The sequence below is a fragment of the Strongyloides ratti genome, assembly GCF_001040885.1.
Source record: "Strongyloides ratti genome assembly S_ratti_ED321, chromosome : 2".
In the NCBI taxonomy this organism is placed as follows: domain Eukaryota; kingdom Metazoa; phylum Nematoda; class Chromadorea; order Rhabditida; family Strongyloididae; genus Strongyloides; species Strongyloides ratti.
Genome location: NC_037308.1, coordinates 1,288,556 through 1,310,756, shown reverse-complemented (window position 1 = coordinate 1,310,756; position 22,201 = coordinate 1,288,556). Strand labels below are relative to the sequence as shown.

At 23.2% G+C, this 22,201-nt stretch overlaps 10 protein-coding genes across 10 annotated transcripts; 6 read left to right on the top strand and 4 right to left on the bottom strand.

Moving 5' to 3' along the window:
* Positions 1-1,100: 1,100 nt before the first annotated feature.
* SRAE_2000039200 (HECT domain-containing protein) lies at positions 1,101-4,205 on the top strand (the record flags this gene model as incomplete). Its single annotated transcript, XM_024651216.1, has 2 exons — positions 1,101-2,301; positions 2,350-4,205. The coding sequence occupies 2 exons, from the start codon at positions 1,101-1,103 to the stop codon at positions 4,203-4,205; spliced, it is 3,057 nt and encodes a 1,018-aa protein (XP_024504916.1).
* Positions 4,206-4,714: 509 nt separating this feature from the next.
* On the top strand, positions 4,715-5,695 carry SRAE_2000039100 (Amphiphysin; the record flags this gene model as incomplete). The annotated part of the gene is made up of 2 exons (XM_024651215.1): positions 4,715-5,459; positions 5,508-5,695. The coding sequence occupies 2 exons, from the start codon at positions 4,715-4,717 to the stop codon at positions 5,693-5,695; spliced, it is 933 nt and encodes a 310-aa protein (XP_024504915.1).
* Positions 5,696-5,900: 205 nt separating this feature from the next.
* SRAE_2000039000 (Integrator complex subunit 4) lies at positions 5,901-8,829 on the bottom strand (the record flags this gene model as incomplete). Its single annotated transcript, XM_024651214.1, has 2 exons — positions 5,901-8,625; positions 8,672-8,829. The coding sequence occupies 2 exons, from the start codon at positions 8,827-8,829 to the stop codon at positions 5,901-5,903; spliced, it is 2,883 nt and encodes a 960-aa protein (XP_024504914.1).
* Positions 8,830-10,173: 1,344 nt separating this feature from the next.
* On the bottom strand, positions 10,174-10,787 carry SRAE_2000038900 (Hypothetical protein; the record flags this gene model as incomplete). The annotated part of the gene is made up of 4 exons (XM_024651213.1): positions 10,174-10,535; positions 10,573-10,626; positions 10,680-10,714; positions 10,771-10,787. 4 exons carry the CDS (start codon positions 10,785-10,787, stop codon positions 10,174-10,176), a joined length of 468 nt encoding a protein of 155 aa, XP_024504913.1.
* A 96-nt stretch (positions 10,788-10,883) lies between these two features.
* On the bottom strand, positions 10,884-12,394 carry SRAE_2000038800 (Speckle-type POZ protein; the record flags this gene model as incomplete). Its single annotated transcript, XM_024651212.1, has 5 exons — positions 10,884-11,140; positions 11,210-11,288; positions 11,331-12,182; positions 12,224-12,327; positions 12,367-12,394. 5 exons carry the CDS (start codon positions 12,392-12,394, stop codon positions 10,884-10,886), a joined length of 1,320 nt encoding a protein of 439 aa, XP_024504912.1.
* Positions 12,395-12,714: 320 nt separating this feature from the next.
* SRAE_2000038700 (U4/U6 small nuclear ribonucleoprotein Prp3) lies at positions 12,715-14,281 on the top strand (the record flags this gene model as incomplete). The annotated part of the gene is made up of 2 exons (XM_024651211.1): positions 12,715-12,807; positions 12,872-14,281. 2 exons carry the CDS (start codon positions 12,715-12,717, stop codon positions 14,279-14,281), a joined length of 1,503 nt encoding a protein of 500 aa, XP_024504911.1.
* A 1,002-nt stretch (positions 14,282-15,283) lies between these two features.
* On the bottom strand, positions 15,284-15,855 carry SRAE_2000038600 (Primosome PriB/single-strand DNA-binding family and Single-strand DNA-binding family and Nucleic acid-binding, OB-fold domain-containing protein; the record flags this gene model as incomplete). The annotated part of the gene is made up of 2 exons (XM_024651210.1): positions 15,284-15,411; positions 15,453-15,855. The coding sequence occupies 2 exons, from the start codon at positions 15,853-15,855 to the stop codon at positions 15,284-15,286; spliced, it is 531 nt and encodes a 176-aa protein (XP_024504910.1).
* Positions 15,856-16,753: 898 nt separating this feature from the next.
* On the top strand, positions 16,754-17,783 carry SRAE_2000038500 (Geranylgeranyl transferase type-2 subunit alpha; the record flags this gene model as incomplete). Its single annotated transcript, XM_024651209.1, has 3 exons — positions 16,754-16,877; positions 16,915-17,603; positions 17,640-17,783. 3 exons carry the CDS (start codon positions 16,754-16,756, stop codon positions 17,781-17,783), a joined length of 957 nt encoding a protein of 318 aa, XP_024504909.1.
* Positions 17,784-17,983: 200 nt separating this feature from the next.
* On the top strand, positions 17,984-19,042 carry SRAE_2000038400 (Hypothetical protein; the record flags this gene model as incomplete). The annotated part of the gene is made up of 3 exons (XM_024651208.1): positions 17,984-18,060; positions 18,103-18,210; positions 18,250-19,042. 3 exons carry the CDS (start codon positions 17,984-17,986, stop codon positions 19,040-19,042), a joined length of 978 nt encoding a protein of 325 aa, XP_024504908.1.
* Positions 19,043-21,581: 2,539 nt separating this feature from the next.
* On the top strand, positions 21,582-22,200 carry SRAE_2000038300 (TPPP family protein CG45057; the record flags this gene model as incomplete). The annotated part of the gene is made up of 2 exons (XM_024651206.1): positions 21,582-21,649; positions 21,702-22,200. 2 exons carry the CDS (start codon positions 21,582-21,584, stop codon positions 22,198-22,200), a joined length of 567 nt encoding a protein of 188 aa, XP_024504907.1.
* Between the last annotated feature and the right edge of the window lies 1 nt (position 22,201).

Sequence of the window (22,201 nt, the reverse complement as noted above, 5' to 3'; positions counted from 1 at the left end):
ATTTATAAATTTAATATGACAGTTATTCGTAATGATTAGCGGTTTTTATTGATACGATATATATTTTTTAAAGTAAACTATGTCATAGTGTAAAATTTTGATAAAAAAATAAGTTACTCATTTTTAAATTATTTGAATATTTATATTTTATTTTAATGAAAAAATTATATTTATATGTAATGTTCTTTTTTTATTAAGTTCATAAACTTTTAAAAAATATATTGTTCAATATATTTTGGAATAATATTATTAAATGATTAATTAAGTTAATTTTAACTTTCAAATGACTTTTTGATGTTTTCTACGTATTGTATAATTACTTTTTTTATCATTAATTTTTTTTTTAAATAAAATGTTCGCTTAATATAATAAAGCATTATTTAAAAAAATATTATGTAAACGCATCTTTTTAACTGTTTTATTTTACTTAGTTTATCCATTAGATGCTTTTATCTCGTTCTTGGAACTACGTTTATTGATATATGTTACATAAATAAATAAAAATATTATATTATAAAATTTAAAAATATTTATAAATTAAATTTTATTTAAAAATTGATTTTGTTTAAAAAATATTTAGTTTATATAATTAATTTATTAAATATTAATAAATATAAAAATATACTATTGATAATTTATTCTAAACATTGTAAAATCCAGTGACTATGATTTTCTTAAAGTAAATATTTATTGTCACTCTAAAAATTTATTTATCAAAAATAGAATAATAAAATAAGTTTTGTGTAATTAACTGTTTTTGAAACAAATGAGTAATAGTTATTTTATTCTAATCAATTTATTATTTACAGTAGTATGATTCATAATTTAAACAATTTAATTAGAATTAGTTTATAAGACATGACTTTTATTCAATTTATATTCTAACTATTTTTTGTTTGTATATTTTAATTAATTCTACAATTAATAAATTATAATAATTTTATTTTTTTTATAAATTATAAAAAAAAAAATTATATATAATCAAATATTTTATACAAATATATTTTAGGTCAGTAATGGATGATAAAAATGTTATCATAAATAATTCAATTCTTCTTTTACAAAATTTTTGTAGAAAAAAATTAAGTAAAATGAAGCATATGGATGAAATAAAAAAAGAATTACAAGAATTTATTGGTCCAACAACGACAACAAATGAAGATTCTACTAGAAATAATATTGTAAGCAATTTAAAAAATATTCAAATGCTAAATTATGCAACTTATTTTCTATACTTACAACAAAAAAATGAATTAAAAATGTATTCAGACAATTTTGTTTTGTTAATACGAACAATTATTAAAAGTTTAGAATATAGTGACTCAAAAGTTTCTTTTGCTGCTCTATTTTTATCTAAAATTTATTTAAAAAAAGCAAATAATTTAGTTAAAAAAATTTTTGAATATATTCCAAAATTTTTAGATTCATTAGATGTTTCTACTTACGGTTATTCTAGAAATTATGCTACAATGGTTCATTTTTTAATCTCATTTACAAGTACCTCAAGCTGGAAAGTTATTCAAACAAATCAAACAATACAAATTGCTTTATCTTCCATGTTTCCACAATTATTAGCAATTTTATTTTCACATGAATCTTTTGAAAATTTTTATAGTACATTTAAAAAAGCTTTTTCTGAAAAAAAAATTATCCTTGGAAATGAATGTGTAGATGGAATATTTTTATTATTTTTAAAATCATTAAAATCAAATGATTTAAATTGTAAAAAAACTATATATATTTTTATTGAATTAATGAAAATCCCTTCCATAATTCAATGTTTATCAAATATTTCTTTTAAAAAGATGGCAGATGACAAAATTTATACACAATTATTATTGTTTTATTACAATAATTCTGAATTTTTTACTAATTCTCTTCACCAATCAAATTATTTATCATATTTTGCTAATTTTATTGACCTTTCAAACCATTTTCAAAATGAAATGTATGAAAATTTATTTGAATGGCTTCATCATGTACATTTATGTTTAAAATTATTTCGAGAACTTGTTCCAAATACAAAAAATATAACCAAAAATAGGACAACATATTGGCATCCATTATTTGGTAATATTATATTTAATTTAGAAAGTACAAATACTGATGCCTTTAAACTTATGAGAAAACAATTGTCCTTACTTTGGAGTAAACAATTTTTAAAACTTTTATTTTATAATTTGTTGGAAAAACGTGAATCTAATAATGGAAAAAAAAATTTTAATGGAATATTAAAAAAATCTGATATAGAATCTAATATTTCAGGATTATCATTAGGAGATGTTAGAAATTCAATTCAAGGTAAAAAAAAATTTGTTTAAATAATAAAAAAATTTATTTTTTTTTAAGGATTATTAAAAACATTTGTTAAAAATTGTAATACTACATCAATTCCATCACCTGGTATAAGTACATTAATATGTGATTTATATTATAATATTTTGGAAACATTTCAAAATATTCAATTAGATATATTAGCAGCCATAACAAGTGATGATTTAATTTTACCTGCATTATGGAGTCATATAAACAGAGATAATAGATCATTAAATTTTTATTTCAAAATTTTACCACAATATAAAAAATTTGAATCACCACATTTTTCAGTTTTAATACTTTTTTCTAAAGCAACAATTAGTATTTTAAATTTATTAGATGAAAAAGAAATGTATGAAATACAAAAACCTTTTTCTTTAGATGAATTATGTGAAATTGGAAGATTTACAAATCATTTTTGTTTTAAGGTAATTTGGAATAAAATTATTAAAATAGAACAACCTAAAGATCATCCTGTTTATGAAGCTATGTATAAACTTCTTAATATTTTATATAATAGAGATTGGAGAAGAAGTTTTACTAATAGTTATAAAAAATTTTGGATAGCTCCAGATACAAAAGGTACAAGTATAATAAATATGTATGAAAATGATGATAAAGAAGCTAAATTTATTATGACTTATTTGCCACATATAATTCCATTAATGGATAGAGTAGAATATTTTAGAAAAATAGTTGGAAGAGAAAAAGATGCATATGCATCACCAGCAAAGTCAATTACAATTGAAAGAACACATATAATAGAAGATGGTTATAGACAATTAAATGGAATGAATCCAAAAGATTTAAAAAATACAATACGAGTAAAATTTATAAATGCACAGGGTCTTGATGAAGCTGGAATTGATCGTGATGGTGTTTTTAAAGAATTTTTAGAACTTACATTAAGACAAGTTTTTGATCCACAATTAAATTTATTTCATACAACAGAAAATAATTATATTATGCCATCACCAACATCATATTTTCATGAAGATCATTTACAATTATTTCTTTTTGTTGGTAAAATGTTAGCTAAATCTGTATATGAAGGAATTGTTACTGATTTAAAAATTGCTCCAGTCTTATTAGCAATAATGACGGGAAAAAAATTATCTGCATTTGATGAATTATCAAAACTTGATCCAAATTTATATAAATCATTAACTTATATAAAATATTATAATGATTCAGATGATATAGGAGATCTTGATTTAACATTTTCTGTTGATGAACAAGAATTAGGTGTTATTAAGACTATTGATTTGATACCTGGTGGACGTCATATTGCAGTAACAAATGAAAATAAAATTCGTTATATACATACTATGGCTCAATATCGTGTTTATGTACAAACAAAAGAACAAAATGCAGCATTTGTAAAAGGATTCACTTCTGTACTTGACCAAACATGGTTAAATTTTTTTTCACCACATGAGATACAATTTTTAATTTCAGGTAATAATGATGATATTAATATTGCTGATTTAAAAATGCATGTACATTATTATGGTGGTTTTCATAGTCAACATAAAGTTATAAAATGGTTATGGGAAATATTAGAAAAAGATTTAAAACCAGAGGAACGTCGTTTATTTTTAAAATTTGTTACATCATGTTCACAGGCACCATTACAAGGTTTTAAACATTTATATCCACAATTTAGTATAAGATGTGTTGAGTATGGTGATGATGATGATCCTGGTGATACTATAGGAAGTGTTGTAAGAGGATTTTTTGCAATTAAAAAAAAAAGTAATAATGATAGATTACCAACATCTTCAACATGCTTCAATTTATTAAAATTACCAAATTATTCAAAAAAATCAATTTTATTGGAAAAACTACGTTATGCAATACATGCAGGAACTGGATTTGAATTAAGTTGAAAAATCTACAATGAATAGAATGATAAAACTTTTATTTATTGATAAGTTTAGCATTATGTATGATTCCACTTTTTATTATCATGTATTTAGTAATTTGTTTAAAAATAATAATGGTGATACATCATGACTTATAGTTTCACCTAGTATATATGACATATTTCTCCAACATTACTTGTGTAGTTACATAAAAATTTATAAAACATTCCTAATTTTTAATGAATAATGTTTAAAAAAAAGAATGATTTTTCAATAAGTAATCGTTATATATATTTTTTTTATTTAATATTTATCTAATTATAATATATAAATATTATTAATGTACAAAAATATTACATACATCAATTTATTTACTAATATTTTGATACTTAACATTTTTTTTTAAAATATATTATTTTTTTTTATTGTAAATAATTATTTTAATTAAAATATTTAATCGTTAAACGATATTTAATACTTTTTTTTATTAATATTTGATTTTATATTTTTTTTTTAACTATGATTATAGAATTATGTCAGATCTTTTTGGTAAACACCTTAAAAAGAAAACCGCCAGAGCTAAAGAAAAATTATTAGGTGGTTTAGGTAAAGGAAAAGCAACTACAGATGAAGAATTTGATAGGAATGTTTGTAATGTTAATAAACAAGCTAAAGTATCAGAAAAATTATATAGAGATATGAAAAATTATGCTACTTCTTTAAAGGCTCTTCATGTTGCAGAAGAGCAATTAAGAAGTTCAATAAAAGATATGTATGAAGAAGAGTGGCCAAATAGTAATCATTTTATAGCTGCTCTTCAGGGTGTTTGCTGTGCTGAGGAGGAATATGAAAGAAAATTTAATGAAGAAATTCTAAAATCTGTATATGATTATAAAACACAATTTTCAGATATTCAAAAAAAAATTGAAAAAAGAGGAAGGAAATTGGTTGATTTTGATGCTGCAACAAGAGAATATGAAAATATTAAACATGGTGGAAAAAAAAGTGATGATGATCCAAAAGTTCTTAAAGCAAAAGAGGAAATGATGGCTGCTGAAGAGAAATATAACAAAATAAATAATGAACTTAATGGATTATTACCTGTATTATTTGATTCTAGAATAACTTTTTTTGTTGATACCTTTCAAACATTGTTTGATACTCAAGCAACTAAAGATGGTGAAGCTTCAAAACAAAAAAAAACTATTGTTGTTGAGTTAGATAAATTAGGAATGGATCTTCAAAATCTTCGTGTTACTAGAACAGATTCACCAACCGGTAGTGATATAAGTTCCAATATGATGAGTAAAGAAAATTCTTTTGTAGATAATTCAACACCAAATAAACATAATACAAGCAACAACAAAACTCTCGATGATTTTAATTCCTCAAAAATTTCACAAAATTTGGTAGAGGAAGATAATGATGTTAAAAAAATACCACCACCAAAACCTAAAAGACAAAGAGATCCTTTAAATCCATTTGATGACAGTGATAATGACGAAGAATTTTAAACTAAATAGTATATAATATTTGTTAAAAAGAACTTAATTTTAATTTTATAAAATAAAAAGATTTTTTTTTTTTTTTTTTGAAAAACAAAATTTTTAAAATGTAAAAAAATTGATTAACATTAATAATATAAAAAAATTATCAATTTCCATGTTTAATATATATTAAAATTGGAAATAATTGTATATTTTAAATAAAAACATTGTTTTATTTCATTGTAAATCCCATAATTGTTTCACTGATACTATCTCTACTATAAATTTGACGAATAGGTTGGAAATATCCAAATTCTGAAAGGAAATTTGTATTTAATTTACTAGACATCATATTTTTGCTGACCATTATACCATTTTGAACAGTTATGTAAGCAATTGAATTCCATGAATATTGAAATAGAATTTTCAATTTAGTTCTTAATCTTACAATGTCATTGTCAACACGATGAAATTCATATAATCTAGGTGAATTATATCCAATTGTTCCATCAGGATAAATAATTTTAATACAAAAATTCATTAAATCGTGATCAGAAAAATGTTTTAATACAACAACATAAGGAATTGTAACAGGCATCTTTAATACTGCTGATCTCATTTTTTCACTTGGTTTACTTGGAACTTCAATATTTGCCATCATTAATCTCATTTCAACATTAAATATAATATCATTTTTGTTAATTTGTAGTTTAAATTTTTTTACAATATCATAAATTAAATTTTTAACTATACCATCATCAATAATTTCTTTTTCACTAATTTCTTTAAAACATTTTTTAAATTGTTTTGACAATTCTGATACCATTTCTTCATTTTTATTTTTAAAATAACTATTTGATATTTTTAATTTATCTAAACCCAGTAAAATGTTATAAAAAATTTTATCAGAAGATAAATTAAGACATCTGGTCCATTCAACAATTTTTGTTAAAAAATGAATATAAATAAGATAATGATGTAAACGAGGATTTTTAGATGTAAAAGTAATTTCTAATTCTTTTGTTTCATTTAAAATATTATTTACTAGAAGTAATGTTTTTTTTTCTTCTTCACTCATTGTCATCATAAATTTAAGAGAACGAATAATTCGGCAAAATTTATTAAAAAATCTCATATTTGCTGATACACTTTCATCAAAATCCATTGATTTATAGAATTGTTCTAAATGTTCATCTATACAATTTATTGATCCTGGAGTATTAGGTAAATTTAAAAGACTATATAATTCTTTAAACATTATTGAAAAATATTCAAATACAGAACTTGAAAGTTTTGTAACATAATTTCCACTATAATGAAAACCTGATTCATCTTCAAATGATCGAATAGGAGGTACAAGATCAGGCATTGAAGAATGTAATGATTTATATTGTCTAATCATATAATCAGGTAATAGTGAAGCAATTACTTCACACTCAACTGTTGCATTAAGTACCATAATAAGACTTGCTACATGAGATGCCTCTTGAAATGTTCGTTCTGTTAATTTAAATACAGGATCAATATCAAGTATTTGATATAATATTCCGGGAACAAATTGATGATGAGATCTACCAATAAATGAAAAACATCTATATATTGATAATTTATCTTCCGGAAATCTAGCTAAACTTTGTTGTAAACGTTGATATAATAGAAGTAAACAATCAGCATTCTCTAAATTTGCTTTACAAAGTAAGTCATGCAATGTAAGTCTTGAATCTGGAAGAGCATCATCTAAAACAGTACATATTGTAATTAATTGATCTCTTGAAATTTTTCCATAAACAAGTAATGGTGTTAATGCTGTTATAGCATCTATTCTAACTTGATCAATATCATCATTAAACATATCAGCAAGATGATCTAATGCAAAATATGCTATATTTGGTTGACCTTTAGCTAAGATTCCTAAACTAGTTACAGCACCTTTTCTTACAGACATATATTCATCTTCTAATGCTGTAACAAAAGCACCACAAGCTTGAGGTGGTATATATGATTTTGATTCTTCAGATTTTGATTCACAAGGAATATCTTCAGCTAAAGACATTCCAGTTGACCATTGATAAAAATATGGTGAATCTCTTCCTTTATTATCATCTTGTTTTATCATACTTGGAATAAGCTTCTTATCTAAAGTTTGTAGTAGAAAATTAGAAGAAACATTTTCAAATTTTCCAATAACTACTGCAGCTTCTGTTCTTACCAATGTATCAGCATCATTGAATGCTCCACATAAAATTGCAAACGCATCATCATTTAAAGATATTTCAAAATTATTATGAGATTTTACTGTCATTGTTCCGTATTTTTGAGCCATTTTTTGAATAACTCTTAAAGCAATTCTCCTTGTTTCAACATTAGAATCTTTACATAAATCTTTAATAATAGAATAAAATTCAATACCAACTAAATTTTTATCAGTTAATTGTTCTAAAAATTTTATACTAATTTCTCTCATAATATAATCATGATGTACAGCCATATCTCTCATAAATTTTTTTAAAAATTCTGTTGGTATCTGTTCATTTGGTTTACTAATAATTAATTTAACTAAACAACTAAATGCTGAAGCTCTTCTTTCACGATCAGGTGCATTTAAATTACCCTGTAATAATTTATATATGATAACATCTTCATCATCAGAATATGTACCTTGTGTGATACATGATTCAACTATTTTCATTAATTGAATAGTATAAGTTCTACAACAAAAATTTTTATTTTCTATTGGAATACGAAATAAATCAAGTAATTTTGACCATAATTTCATATTAAATGTTGTACATTGAACCATATATTGTAAAATTTCAAATGAAATATCAATTAACTCATCCATTTCTGCTCCAGATTGTTTTAAAATATCAATTACAATTGCAGCTGTATCAGAATAAATATCAATTGATATATTCATGATATCAGTTGTTAAAAAAGTTAAAAATGAATCATAACATCTAAAAATTATATTAAAAAAATTTTTTTTATAATAAATATTCTTACCTTATTAAATCGTTATTTTTTATATAATCTTGTGCATCATACAACAATTTTAATGGTTGACTGATTCTTGTATAAGAATTCAAAAAGATAAGAGCATACTGTTTTCCAGGATGACGATATGAATAATTTGTTGCTACTTGTTGTTTTGTTAAACCCATTTTATCAAAAGTTAGTGTTAATTTTACCTTTTATAAAGTAAAATTTTTCAACAACATAACAACTATTTTTTTTATTAATTTTGGAATAACGTACAATAGATTTAACTGTTATTGCTAAAATTTTTACGAATATTTTTGAGCAATTTATTTTAATTATTTAAACATAAGTTTTATTATATTATATAGTATTTTTTTTTCCCTTAAAAAAATACTTTTTTTTTCATAAAAAAATATGATACTAATAAAGTTGATGTTATAGTATATTGAACTTCGTATAAAATAATTTTGATCTATTTTTCTTTTTATTTCTTTATATATTTTAATTTTTTATAAAATAAAAAGTGGGTCAAGTTTTACTTAGTTAAACTTCTTTTATTTTTTTTAGTTAAAATTTAGTTATCAATGACAAAAAAAACTGTTATATATTCTTAATAAATATTTTATTACAAAAAAAGTAAAAAATTTTTTATTGATAGTTTTTGCTGATAATATATATTTTTTAATATTTACAGAGAATTGTTTCGTTTTTTTTAATTACTTTTATTTAATAAAATTTTTAATAAGAGATAGACGCTAAATATATGTATGAATAATAATACCAAGTAACTTATGATATAAAAAAATATCAAAATAGATGGTAATTTATATTTCTTTTAAACTTACCTATTCATGATAGATATTTATCTCTTAAATGTCGTAATTAATAAAACCAAACATTTCACTATATTTATTATTTTTTAAAAAATTGAAAATAAATTTTTTTTTTAGTTGGTTTAAAAAAAATATATAACTTATATGTTATCTTTTGAAAAAATAATAAATTTATGGTTCAACGTCAAAAGATTAATTTTAAAGGATTTTCAAATAATCTAATTATCATTAGATAAAGTTAAAATTTAAATAACATCATTTATTTGAAATTGTTTGTTGATTTTGAATGTAAAAAAAATCTATAACATCAACGATCAAAATTTTTTTATGTTTTTTATAAAAGGACAAATTTTAAAATATAATAATTGCAATTAATTACTTTTATTTTTTAATACAATAAATTATATAATGATATTCATAAATATAGCCTTCAAATATATAAAAATTTTATTATGCTATAATATTTAATATATAAAATAAATCTCTAAATCATTTTAGTAATATTGTTAAAATATAAATGACAAAAATTTTTTTTTTAAATTTCTGAATACTTCATTAATTTATAGGTCACGTTGATTATTTGATTAAATGCTTAACACGAATTCTTTAAATTTTTTTACATTTAGTTAAACAAACACATTAAAAAAAATAATGTTTATAAACAATCTTCCATGATAACAACAGTTGTTATAATTATGAGAGATATTTCTTAAGTAATGGACCTTCAAAATCAACTGTCATAAGATTTTTAAAATTTCCGGTTTTACTGCCAAAATGATCAATATTAATTTTATTATTAGCTGTTTCTGAAATTTTTTTTAGAAATTCATGACTAGGTTCTTCAAAAGGAATTACTTCAGGTGGAGCAGTTCCAACATCCATATCACTTTCTTCAAAAGGAATCATTACTTTTGATGAATCTTTTAAATCATTTGTAGACCTAGCTAATCTCAAATTATTATATACATGTCTTTTAGGGGAATTTTTTACAATAGAAGCTTTTATTGGATCTTTATACCATTTTGGAGTGCGGTCAATAAAAAAATCATCTGAATCTTAAAACATAATTAATAAATAAAAAAATAAACATACCTCTTTTTCCAATATTTTTTGATTCAAAATAAGAAACAGCCACATATAGAAAAACTAAAGCAATTAATTGAAAGTATAACATTTTGAAAAAGATTAAAAAATATGACTATGGGCGATATGTGTTATCCTTTTTAAGATGGTTCTAAAAAAAGGTCAAGAAAGAATAAAAATAATTTATTAATTAGGTCATGGTCTTACATTTTACAGCTGTGCATGAAAAATTTCTTTAACCTATCGATATTTACATTATTTTTACATTTGAAACAAAATTGATACGACTTTATCTGGATAGTTCCATATACAAAATTAAATTAAAAGCGTCGTCGTTTTGGTAGTGGGTTTCCAGAAGGTTCCCTTCTATCAATATCGTCATCATCAAAAATAATTCTATCAATAGGATATGAACGTCCCCTTTCAAATGAAGATGATTGAACATCATCATCAAAAGCAGAATGTGGAGAACCAAATGGTGTTTGACGAACAAATGTAACCTGCCCATAATATGGAATACTTCCAAGACTATCATCATCATAACCACTTTTTAATAGAGGATATCTTTCAAAACTTTCTGAAAAACTATTGTTAGGAGAACTCCTAAAATTTAAAACTTTTTCCAAAACTTCATTTGCTAATTCACTATTACATTTTTTTAATTCTTTCCAATCACATGATTCCAATATTTCTTTATATCGATGTGCAATAAAAGTTATACAATGCTATAAGTACTTATAAAAAAAATTATTAAAAAAAAATCTTACTTGTTTCAATGTTAAAGCTGAGTGTGTATCAGCAAAAATTATAAGTTTTGTGACATTTCGAACGTTAATATTTTTAGCTAGTAATTGTTCACAGTGTTCTTTTAATGGCAACACAGCATATTTATCCGCTACAACTAATACATCATCTGCAAATTCTTCAATTCCAGTTGTACATCCTGTATATATAAAATTCAATAATGCTCTAAAACTTTCACAATTAGCATCATTTATATATATAACTCCTTCTTTTCCTTCTGTCATATCACCCTGATTTAACATAGAACGAAAAACTTCACTATGTTGTCCAAGTATACATCTATGTGCTTTAAATTCTTTATTTTCAATAATTATTACACAGTCTGTAAATAATTCTGATTCATACATTCTTCTTACGTTATCAAATACATTGTACATAGAACTATTTACAAATTCAAGTTTGTCAAATCGTTTATTTGTACTTTCTTCTACAATAATTTTTGAATCAGGAGGAAGATATTCTACTTCACAAACAAGATCCAATGATCCATCAATTTTTATTGATGGCATCATTTTTTCACGCGATACTTGAAATTTACCACGTCCCTGTTGACTGACAAAATCTTTTGTATCTCTACATACACTAACTCTTGAATTTCCTCCTGCTAATGCATATATTTGAAATTCAGTCATTAATGGATCATCATTTCTTAAACCTGTTTGCCTTAAAAAAAATGAGACATTTCCAATATCTTCTTCACGTTTACCATTAGGATATATATGAAGTTCCCATATAATATTAGGTGCTTGAGGACAAGAAAATTGTTTACTAACAAGACTTTGACCATTTTTGAAAAGTTTCATTAATTTTTCAAACTATAAAAACTAATATTATTAAATATTTAATTTATTTTTACCTGATCTATTTTCCATTCTAATTTTGCACATACAGCAATTACTTTAGTCGTTTGTTTACTAACAACCTCAAGTTTTCCAGTTTGACTCATGTGACTTTCTTCAGCTACAAATACAAATAAAGTTTTAATTTTAAAAAACATACATATTCCATAATTTTGTTGATTAAACATTGTTTAGTGATACAAAGAAAAAATACTTTGTGTAATAAAAAGAATAACCAAAAATTATAATTTAATTTTTTTTAAATATTAATATGTTTAATTATTATACCAACCAAAATAATAACAATTTGAAATAAAATAATAATAAACAAGCGAATTTGAAATAGAAGAGATTATTGTCTGTCTATACATTTAATTGTATACAAGAATATTGGGAAAATGTTTCTTACAATAAAACAAGCTTTTAAAATATACTACTCATTGATAAAAGTGATTTTTGCGTATATTAAAGTGCAATTTTAAAATTAATTTAAGATATTATAGCATACATGTATAAGATGGAACAAGAAGATGTAGCCGCTGTTGTTATGAAGAAGGCGCAAGAACATATTCAAAAACATAAAGGAGATACATTTATAGGTGTAAGTAAATTTTAATTATATATTATTATATATATATATATATATTTTATTAAATATATTTTAGAATGATGTAAGATTTGAAGAAAAACGTCTTGATCGTCATGCAGCAACTGAATACTTAAGTAAATCTATGACAATTGCAGAAAAAAAAAAAAGATTAGAGGAAATTAAAGCAAAAACAAACCAAAGACTATCACAAAATGGTCTTTTATCATCCATAGTTAAGACAGACATTGAAAGTAATGTTTCCTTATCAAAAAATAATCTCTCAATAAAGAACGATAATGTGGTTCCCAAAATGGAGGTTTCCACTATTAAAGAAGATATAGTTGAAAAGGAAGTTGCCAGTGAAGTATCAACTAAAGATCTCAAAAATGAAAGTATGTATGATCCATCGTTACAAGTTCGTAAACCATATTCTAGTAGAAAACGTGAACCTTTTAAATTTTTTAAACCTGGTGAAATTGTTAAGAAAGCGATGCTTGCAAGAGCAAAATTTAAACTTCAACATGATTTAAGTGAAATACCAGTTCTTTTAGATGAAAAAAAGATTGATGTTCCAAGTATTGAATGGTGGGATAAATTTATTTTAGAAAGAGATAATTATGATAAATTACCAACTGTTGATGAATTATTAAGTGAAGAATATTCCCATATGATAACAGAGTTAGTGGAACATCCTATCAAGAAAAAACCACCAAATGAACCAGAAAAAGAAATTTATCCTGTTGCTTATTTAACTAAGAAAGAACAAAAAAAGATTAGAAGACAAAATAGGAAAGAAATTCAAAAAGAACAAGCTGAAAGAGTTAGACTTGGTTTAGAGAAACCACCTGAACCAAAAGTAAAAGTTTCAAATTTGATGAGAGTTTTAGGAACAGAAGCAGTTCAAGATCCAACAAAAATGGAGGCTCATGTTAAAAAACAAGTTGCTGAAAGATTGAAAAAACATGTCGATGCAAATGCATCTCGTAAACTGACCGATGAAGAGAGAGCTGAAAAAAAACGTAGGAAGATAGCTGAAGATACAAGTTTAGGTGTACATGTTTCTATATATAAAGTAAAATCACTACAGAATCCTTCAAAAAAATATAAAGTTGAGACAAATGCAAAACAATGCCAAATGACAGGAATTGTTATATGTACTGAAAATTTCTCTATTGTTGTTGTTGAAGGAGGGCCTAAACAACAAAAATATTATAAAAGATTAATGCTTCATAGGATTAAATGGAATGAAGAAGAAATAGGTGAATGTTCTTCAGATACTAATGGTGTTCCAACTTCTACAAACGTGATTCTTAATGATTGTAATTTAATTTGGGAAGGTGTTGTTTTAAAAAGAAATTTTATAGGAATGAAGAGTGTATTTGCTGAAAACACTAAACAAGCCAGAGATTTACTCGAAAAACATAAAGTCGCTCATTATTGGGACTATGTTATTAATTTTTCAAATATATCTGTAAATGAACTATAAGAGACGTATTTTTTTACAATAAATTCTTTTTTTGATCTAAAAGTTTTATTATATTCTAGCCTAATTGATTGCCATCAATTTTCTCATCATGTTAATTTTCATAAAATTTTATATTTAAAATTTTTTTCAAAGATTATTAAAAAAAAAATACACTAAATTATTAAAATAAAACTTTCGATTGGAAAAGCAAAATTTTATTTACAATAAATATTTTAAATGATTAATAATTACAAGCGAAATTACATTATTTATATAAAATAAATTTATTAATAAATCGCTTGATCATGTTAAAAATTAATTATATATTGTTACATTAAATTTCGATTTTATAAAAAAAAATTCTTAAGTATAAATATTTTTTAAATACATAAATTGTAAAAAATATTTCATATATAATAAGTTTTAATATTTGTGTTTAAAATATAATCTTTTGTTTTTTTGTAACTTTCAGAAATTTATAAAACTTGTCTATGAACAATTAGGAGTACACCTACAATTATGTTTCTTTAACGAAGGGGCATCGTTATTAAATATCAACTATTAGACAAAAGTTCTAAGTACGTTGCGATCCACATGAAGATATCTTACAGCGTGATACATAAAGATGATCGCTCTTTGTCATAGTTACTCAGATGGGTCCCTAGTTGAACCATTTTTAGAAATTCAAGATTATTTTTCATAACACAAACAATTTTTTTATTCGATAATCATGTTACATATACCTTTTTTTGTGTTTATAGTTTTGTAGCTGGTTTTTATATTACAAGTAATCAAATAAGTTAACATATATTTGTCAAGGTAATTGCAACAAAAACCTCTTCCAACTTGACAACATACTTATATAAAAAAAATAAGATTTATGCAAAAACAAAATTTATTTAACAACATAATTAACTAGTAAAGTAAAAACTCTTTTCTTACTTTATACACTACCTACAACACTGAACAGAAATTATAAAAAAGATTTTATAAAATAAATTGCTAAAATGACATAGCCATTATTTAATTATTTCTTCTAGAACTAAATTGGCTTATTATATCTGCTATAATAACAGCTTTGGAAATTTTATCTCCAGAATCAGAAAAACGATGATTGTAGCTTAATTTTCCTGTTAAAAAAATTCTATCACCTTAAACAAACAATAATTGACAAAAAAAAAATAATACTAACCTTTTTTTACACGATCTTTTACAAAAAGTGAATTCTTTCCAAATGCAAGAATTTCATGGTAATCAACAACATCCTTTTCTCCACCTGTCTCTCTATCTTTAACTACCTTATTTGTAGCAAGTGTAAAAACAGAAAATTCCTTATTTGCATAAGTTAAACGTTGAACAGGATCTTTCGAAACCCCACCAATAAGTTCTACTCTATTCACAGAAAATGATTTTTTAGGTCTGGTGTCAGAAGACTTATATTCTTTATTGTTTCTATTTAAAAGATCATCAATACCATCATTATTAGGTTTAGCAAAACTTTCTTCGGAAAACTTTGCAATGGTCATTGACAAGGGTCTAAGATTCTTAACCATAGATCCTGCGAATAATAAAGATCTAACTCTACCAGATATCATGTTTCTAAAAAAAAGAAATAATAAAAAATTTTTTTGGATAAAAATGAGTAAAATAAAAAAAAGACATTTCCAAAATTTTCTATTTAAGAGGTGGATACAAATGGAACAACGTCTATCGGACGGGGTAAAAAATAACAAAATTTCACATTGAAACTATCAAAATAAATAACAAAAGACAGTAAATCTCATAATATTTTATAAAAACACGAGTTAAACAAATATTTGTCGTTATCGTTACAAATAAATTATCATAATTATTAAACTAACCTACTATTTTTTTACAATAACTAATTAGCAAAAATTTATATTATCATACAAGTAGAACATTTGACCAAAGTTATTTTTTTTCTTTCTGTGCAAGAGTATCTATGTTAATTAAATATTAAAAATACTTTATTTTGTAAGAATGAAGTTATGTAACAAAAAAAACTTTTTGAATACATGTAAGCATAATTACTTATTTGATATATATATTAAATGATAGGAAAATAAATATTTTTTTGTCACTTTGATAATTGCCAAACAAATTAAACAGTTTTTAGAATATATGCTTATATAAGAATAATAATTTTAAATGAAAACATATTATAAATATTTAATAAATAATTTAATAATTAATTTGTAATAATAAATAAAACCACAAATTTTTGTCTTCAATTAGATTTTTAAAATAATAGATGTTTTCAACATCTATTTATTAAGGCTATTTTGCATAGGAAAAAAAAATAAAATGATTATTTTACATATGTTTAAAACTTTACATAAACTGTTAATAAAGTTTCCATATTACCTAAATTATAAAATATTATCTTAAAAGAGAAAAATTAACAAAACATTGGAAAAATGTATACAAATTTACATGTTATAGACCTTATTTTGATACTATTCTAAAGAAATAATGCATTTTATCAAAAAAGTACCGACTACAGAAGAACAACGTACAATTCAAGAAAAAGAAAAAACACTTAAAGCAGCTGCTTATAAAAAGTTGTGTGATGATATCAATATTAAATTAAAAAATGGTAAATTATTGTTTCAAAAGATATAACTAATTCTTAGATATGTATGATGAAGAATTAATGGATTTATCAGCTAAAGTATTGGAGAAAAATCCTGATGTTTATACTTTATGGAATGCAAGAAAAAAGTATTTGGAGAAAAAGATTAGTGAAAATAACAGTGATATTGTTAATGATGAGTTATTAAATGGTGAATTAAACCTTGCATTAACTAGTTTAACTAACAATCCAAAATCATACTCAGCATGGTTTCATCGATTTTGGGCGTTTAAAAAATTAGCAAAACCCAATGTTAATAATGAGTTGGAAATGTGCTCTGTAGCACTTCAACTAGACTGCAGAAATTTTCACTGTTGGGATCATAGACGCTCTGTTGCGGAGTTTGCTAAGTTAACACCTACTGAAGAATTACAATTTGTTGATAATTTAATTGATAAAAATATAAGTAATTATTCAGCTTGGCATTATAGGGCTACTTTACTCGAACGTATACATTGTGATTTCTCAGAAAATATAAAAAAAGTAAACATATCTGAAGAAGTTTTATTAAAAGAGTTTGATTTAGTTTCCAATGCATATTATACAGATTCAGAAGATCAAGCTTGTTGGTTTTATGTTAAATGGTTAATTGATGCTTCATTAAAAAATATGACTTCAAAAATTAGTGAACAAATAAATACCGTACTTCAACACATAAAAGAGTTATCTGAATTAGAGCCAAATAATATAGTAAGTATTTTATATTTTTATTAATAAGGTTTTTAGTACTTATTATCAACAAATGTATACATTCTTGAAAGAATTTCAAAGAACAAAAATGAAATTGTTTCATTTTATAAGAAATTATCTGATATAGATAAATTACGAAGAAGAATGTATCTTGAAAAAATGGAAAAATATTTAAAATAAATTTTTAATTTACATTCTTAATGAAATATATAAACACTATTTTTAAAAATAAAGTTATATCACATTATTTTTTTACTTTTTATTATTACTTTGTTTAAGATATGCAATTTACCAACACATATCTCAATTGGAAATATGTTTACCTATCTGTATCTATAATTGACATATTTTTTTGGTGGTTTCAATTACCAAACTTCAGAATGCATGAAGAAGTTTTAAAACCTTCTTATCGTATCCAAAGACCACCTTGGGTAGGGTTATGGACCAATACTAAATAGTATGTTGTTTTCCTGATAATTTATTTATATATAAATTTTAGCAAGGGCCGTACAGACTGGTGGACAGAAGCAAATTTTATAGATGATGGTTCTAAAAAGGGAAATTTTAAGATAATTTCTCCACAAATTAATGAGCAAAACCCTGATTGGTATGTTTGATTATTGTAAATTTTTTTATATTTTTAAAGGTATGATCCAAAAGTCAAAGATGGTACGTCTGTTGCCGGTCCACTTGGTCTTGACTCTAAGAAACATAAAAATGTTTCTGTCAAAGTTGACACTCCCGGGGATTTTAAAAGTTTCCAAGATAATGTTTATAAAAATTCAATTCAGTATAAAAATATTGCTGAAAAATTTGATATATCAAAAGAACATCCTGGTATTTCTGTTAATCCAACTTTAAGTTCATATAATACAACAGCTAAAAATTTATTAGGACGTTTACCATTAGTTCCTAATAGATGGTATCATTTTGGACCACGTTTTTTTGAAAAACCATTAAATGAAGGAACTTTTGAAAAAGGATTAAGTTGTGTTAAATATACTGCAATTGTTTTAGCACCACTTACTATGGCACAAATTAGGGCATATGGAACAATTAAGATAAATGAATTTACATTGGTAAATTTTTGTAAGCAATATCTTAAAAATTCACCAATTCCATTTGCTGCTGCTTTTGCTTGGGGTTCCGCTTTATCAGCAGCTGCTGTAATTCGTAATAGGGATGATTGTCAAAATCATTTGTTTGCATCTGCTGCCGTTGGTTCTGTTGTTGGAACAATGAAAAACAATTTTAATATAGGTTTAAGTGTAGCAATGGTTTCTCTTGTTCTTGGTGTCTTTTGGCAATACCAAAGATGGACTAATGAAGGTCTTCAAGGAATGGTTATACATCAAACTGTTAGTGGACATCAAGGTGGTCCATTAATTTGGCAATGGTTACAACAAGGAGATCATAGTGTACCAACACAAAAATATTAGGTAAAGCTTTTATTTTTCAATAATATTTTTGTCTTTACTTTCATAGATTTTTTCTGAATAAAAGTTATTATATTAAAATATTTTTTTTTAAATGCTATATAATTATACTATCGTTCATATTTTTAATTTACGACAAGACCTATAATAACTAGTTTTCTACTCTGCCGTAAAGTTATTATATCATTTATCAATTATTAGAAAATATATTTAATTTACAAAAATAATATTATTAATGGAACTTATTGTTAAATTATTTTTATAAACTAAAATGATGTTTACATTTAAATTATTCTTTTTTTTTTGCATATGTAATAATTATTTATCACACCATTATGTAACAGCCGTGTTAAAATGTATTTGCAATATTATTACTTTAAAAATTGTATTTATAAAATTTATTGTTCGATCAATTTTATGTACATAAAATATATATGTGTTAAGGATTAATTTTAATATTATTTTCTTATCGCAACAATGTATTTTTTTCTTGTATTGTTAAAAATTTTTTCATGTATTTTATTATACTTTTTTTTTTTCATTATATACACAAAAAAGTTTTTGGTAAATATTTTTAATTTGTGTAAATTTTTATTAAACATTTATATTCATATTTTTAACAAATATTTTTGTTCATTAATCAAACTATCATTGAAAGATTTTATTTGTTATACTATATTATGAAACCAATAAAAAAATTATTGCAATATTAATTAAATATTAATAGAAGTTTTGATTTCCTTATTTTAAATATTAAAAAAAAAGCCAATTTTTGGCGGTTTTTAGTGTAAATTTTCTAATTCAAAGAAATAATTCTTTACTATTTTATAATATCTATTATTTCTTTTAAAATTTACCAGTTTTAAGATATTATATAATAAGTAAATACATTTCATTTTTATGTAATATTATTTTTTTTTTATTCATTTACTATATAAAAAAATATTAATAAAGAATAATATACTTTATATGGCATCAAAGTAGTAAAATGCATCTTCATCCTATTCATCTAATTTTAAATTTAAAGAAAATGACAATACTAATTAACTAAAATTTTAACTTATATATATTTTACTATTTACCAGTAAAACTCTCATGTCAATATTTTCCTTAAAATCAATCAAACATTATTCGTTTATTATTAGTTAAAGAAAAGTATTTATTTCATTTTGAACCATTCCTTAATTATACATACAATTATAGAATATAAATGATAAAAGAAAATACGGCATGGTATAATACTTTTTGTTATAATGTCAGTTTTCCCTTAATTATCTATATAAGTATAACGTTGGTAGATTTGGGAATTATGTTAGTGAACAATTATTAACGATAACGATACTTTTTATGAAGATTTCTATTATATATATATATATATATTATAACATACTTACTCTTTGCTTTATCTTCATGTAAACATTTGCAATGTTAAGAAATATACGGATATCAGGTTATAAATATAGAGATATTGTATAGCGACAGTCTTTAATATATTATTTTGATAATGTTTTATTTATTATTACATTACATATATATATATATATATATTTTCATATATATTTATTTATATTTCAAAAAAAAATCGGTGTTATGACTCACTTGAAACATTAGAAGTATTTTACATTAAACATAAAAAAAAATAATGAAAAAAAAAATATTATTTAAATAAAAATAAATATTTAACTATTGATAGATAGTTAAATCTTCCTTTTAAGACTGATGTAATTTGTTATGTATTATACTATATCTAGTTATTCTATTCTTAGTTATAATTCAATTTATATATACTTCTTTTATTATTCACAATTTCTTACCAATGTAATTTTTGATAAAATAACGCCTCTTTATTTAGTTATTTCAATTGATGTTTAAATATGGTTAGCTAAATAAAGCCTTATTTAGGCATCCTTTTTTCTTTTTATAAAGTGCTCAAAAACTTTTTTTCAATATCTATGTTATTGGCATAGATTGTTTTAGAACATATAACTGTTAACTCATCCAGTTTTCATTTTTTATTTCAATTACAATTCTGCGCCATTTTTTTTTTATATAGTTTAAAATACTTAAAGTAAATCTTTTCTTCTTTTTATACAATATTTTTCATTAATGTCATGACAATTTTACCTGATAATAACCGAGTAAAATATGTTTCAAATATATAATTTATTATAAAATGTTGTATAATGTATGCAAAAATATATATATATATATTCCATTAAGTATAATATTATATTTTTCCTACTGTGTTAATTATATTTTATCATTTAATGACAATTTTATAAATTTATATTTATACTATAAAACTTTTCGAAAGTTACTAAAATTGTGGATTTTCCCCAAATATAATATTATAGATTTTTTCCTAGATGCTTATCTATTATAGATGATTTATTATTAACTTTTAGTACTTCTAATTCACCATATGTTTAAAAGATATATCGAGTACAAAATTTAATATTTTTAAAGTCCAAAGACCATTTATACTTATCATATAATTTAATTTATATTTAGAACATCCATAATAATTTAAAATTTTTTGATTATGGCTAGTTCTAAAGAAACAATATCTGAATTTAAATTTGATTGGGACAATAAAGAAGTCAAAAAAATGTATGTCTTTTTTTTTTATTAATTAATTATATTAAAAAAATGTATATTGTAGATTTGATGCATTTATGAAATTTGGAAATGCTTCAGCAACAGAAATGACAGGAAAAAATTTTGATAAGTGGCTCAAAGATGCTGGAGTTATTGATGGGAAAACAATAACTTTAACAATGACAGGAATAGCTTTTTCTAAAGTAGCAGGACCAAAAAAAAAAGTTACATTCCCAGAGGCTAAGAAAGTAATTATTAATGTTGCTAAAGACCGTGCTAATCAAGCAAAAACAGATGTTCAAGAAGAACTTAATAAAATTGTTGAAAAATTAAAAATTGTCGAGGGACCAAAACTTGGGAATGCTGCTAAAGCATCAGCTGATGGTGTTTACAGCCGTCTTACTGATCATACGAAATACACAGGAGCACACAAAGAAAGATTTACAGAAGATGGTAAAGGAAAAGGAAAAGCTGGAAGAGAAGATATAATTGAACATGATGGTTATGTAAGTAGCTATAAGAATAAAGGAACATATGATAAAGTTCATTCTAATGATAATTAAT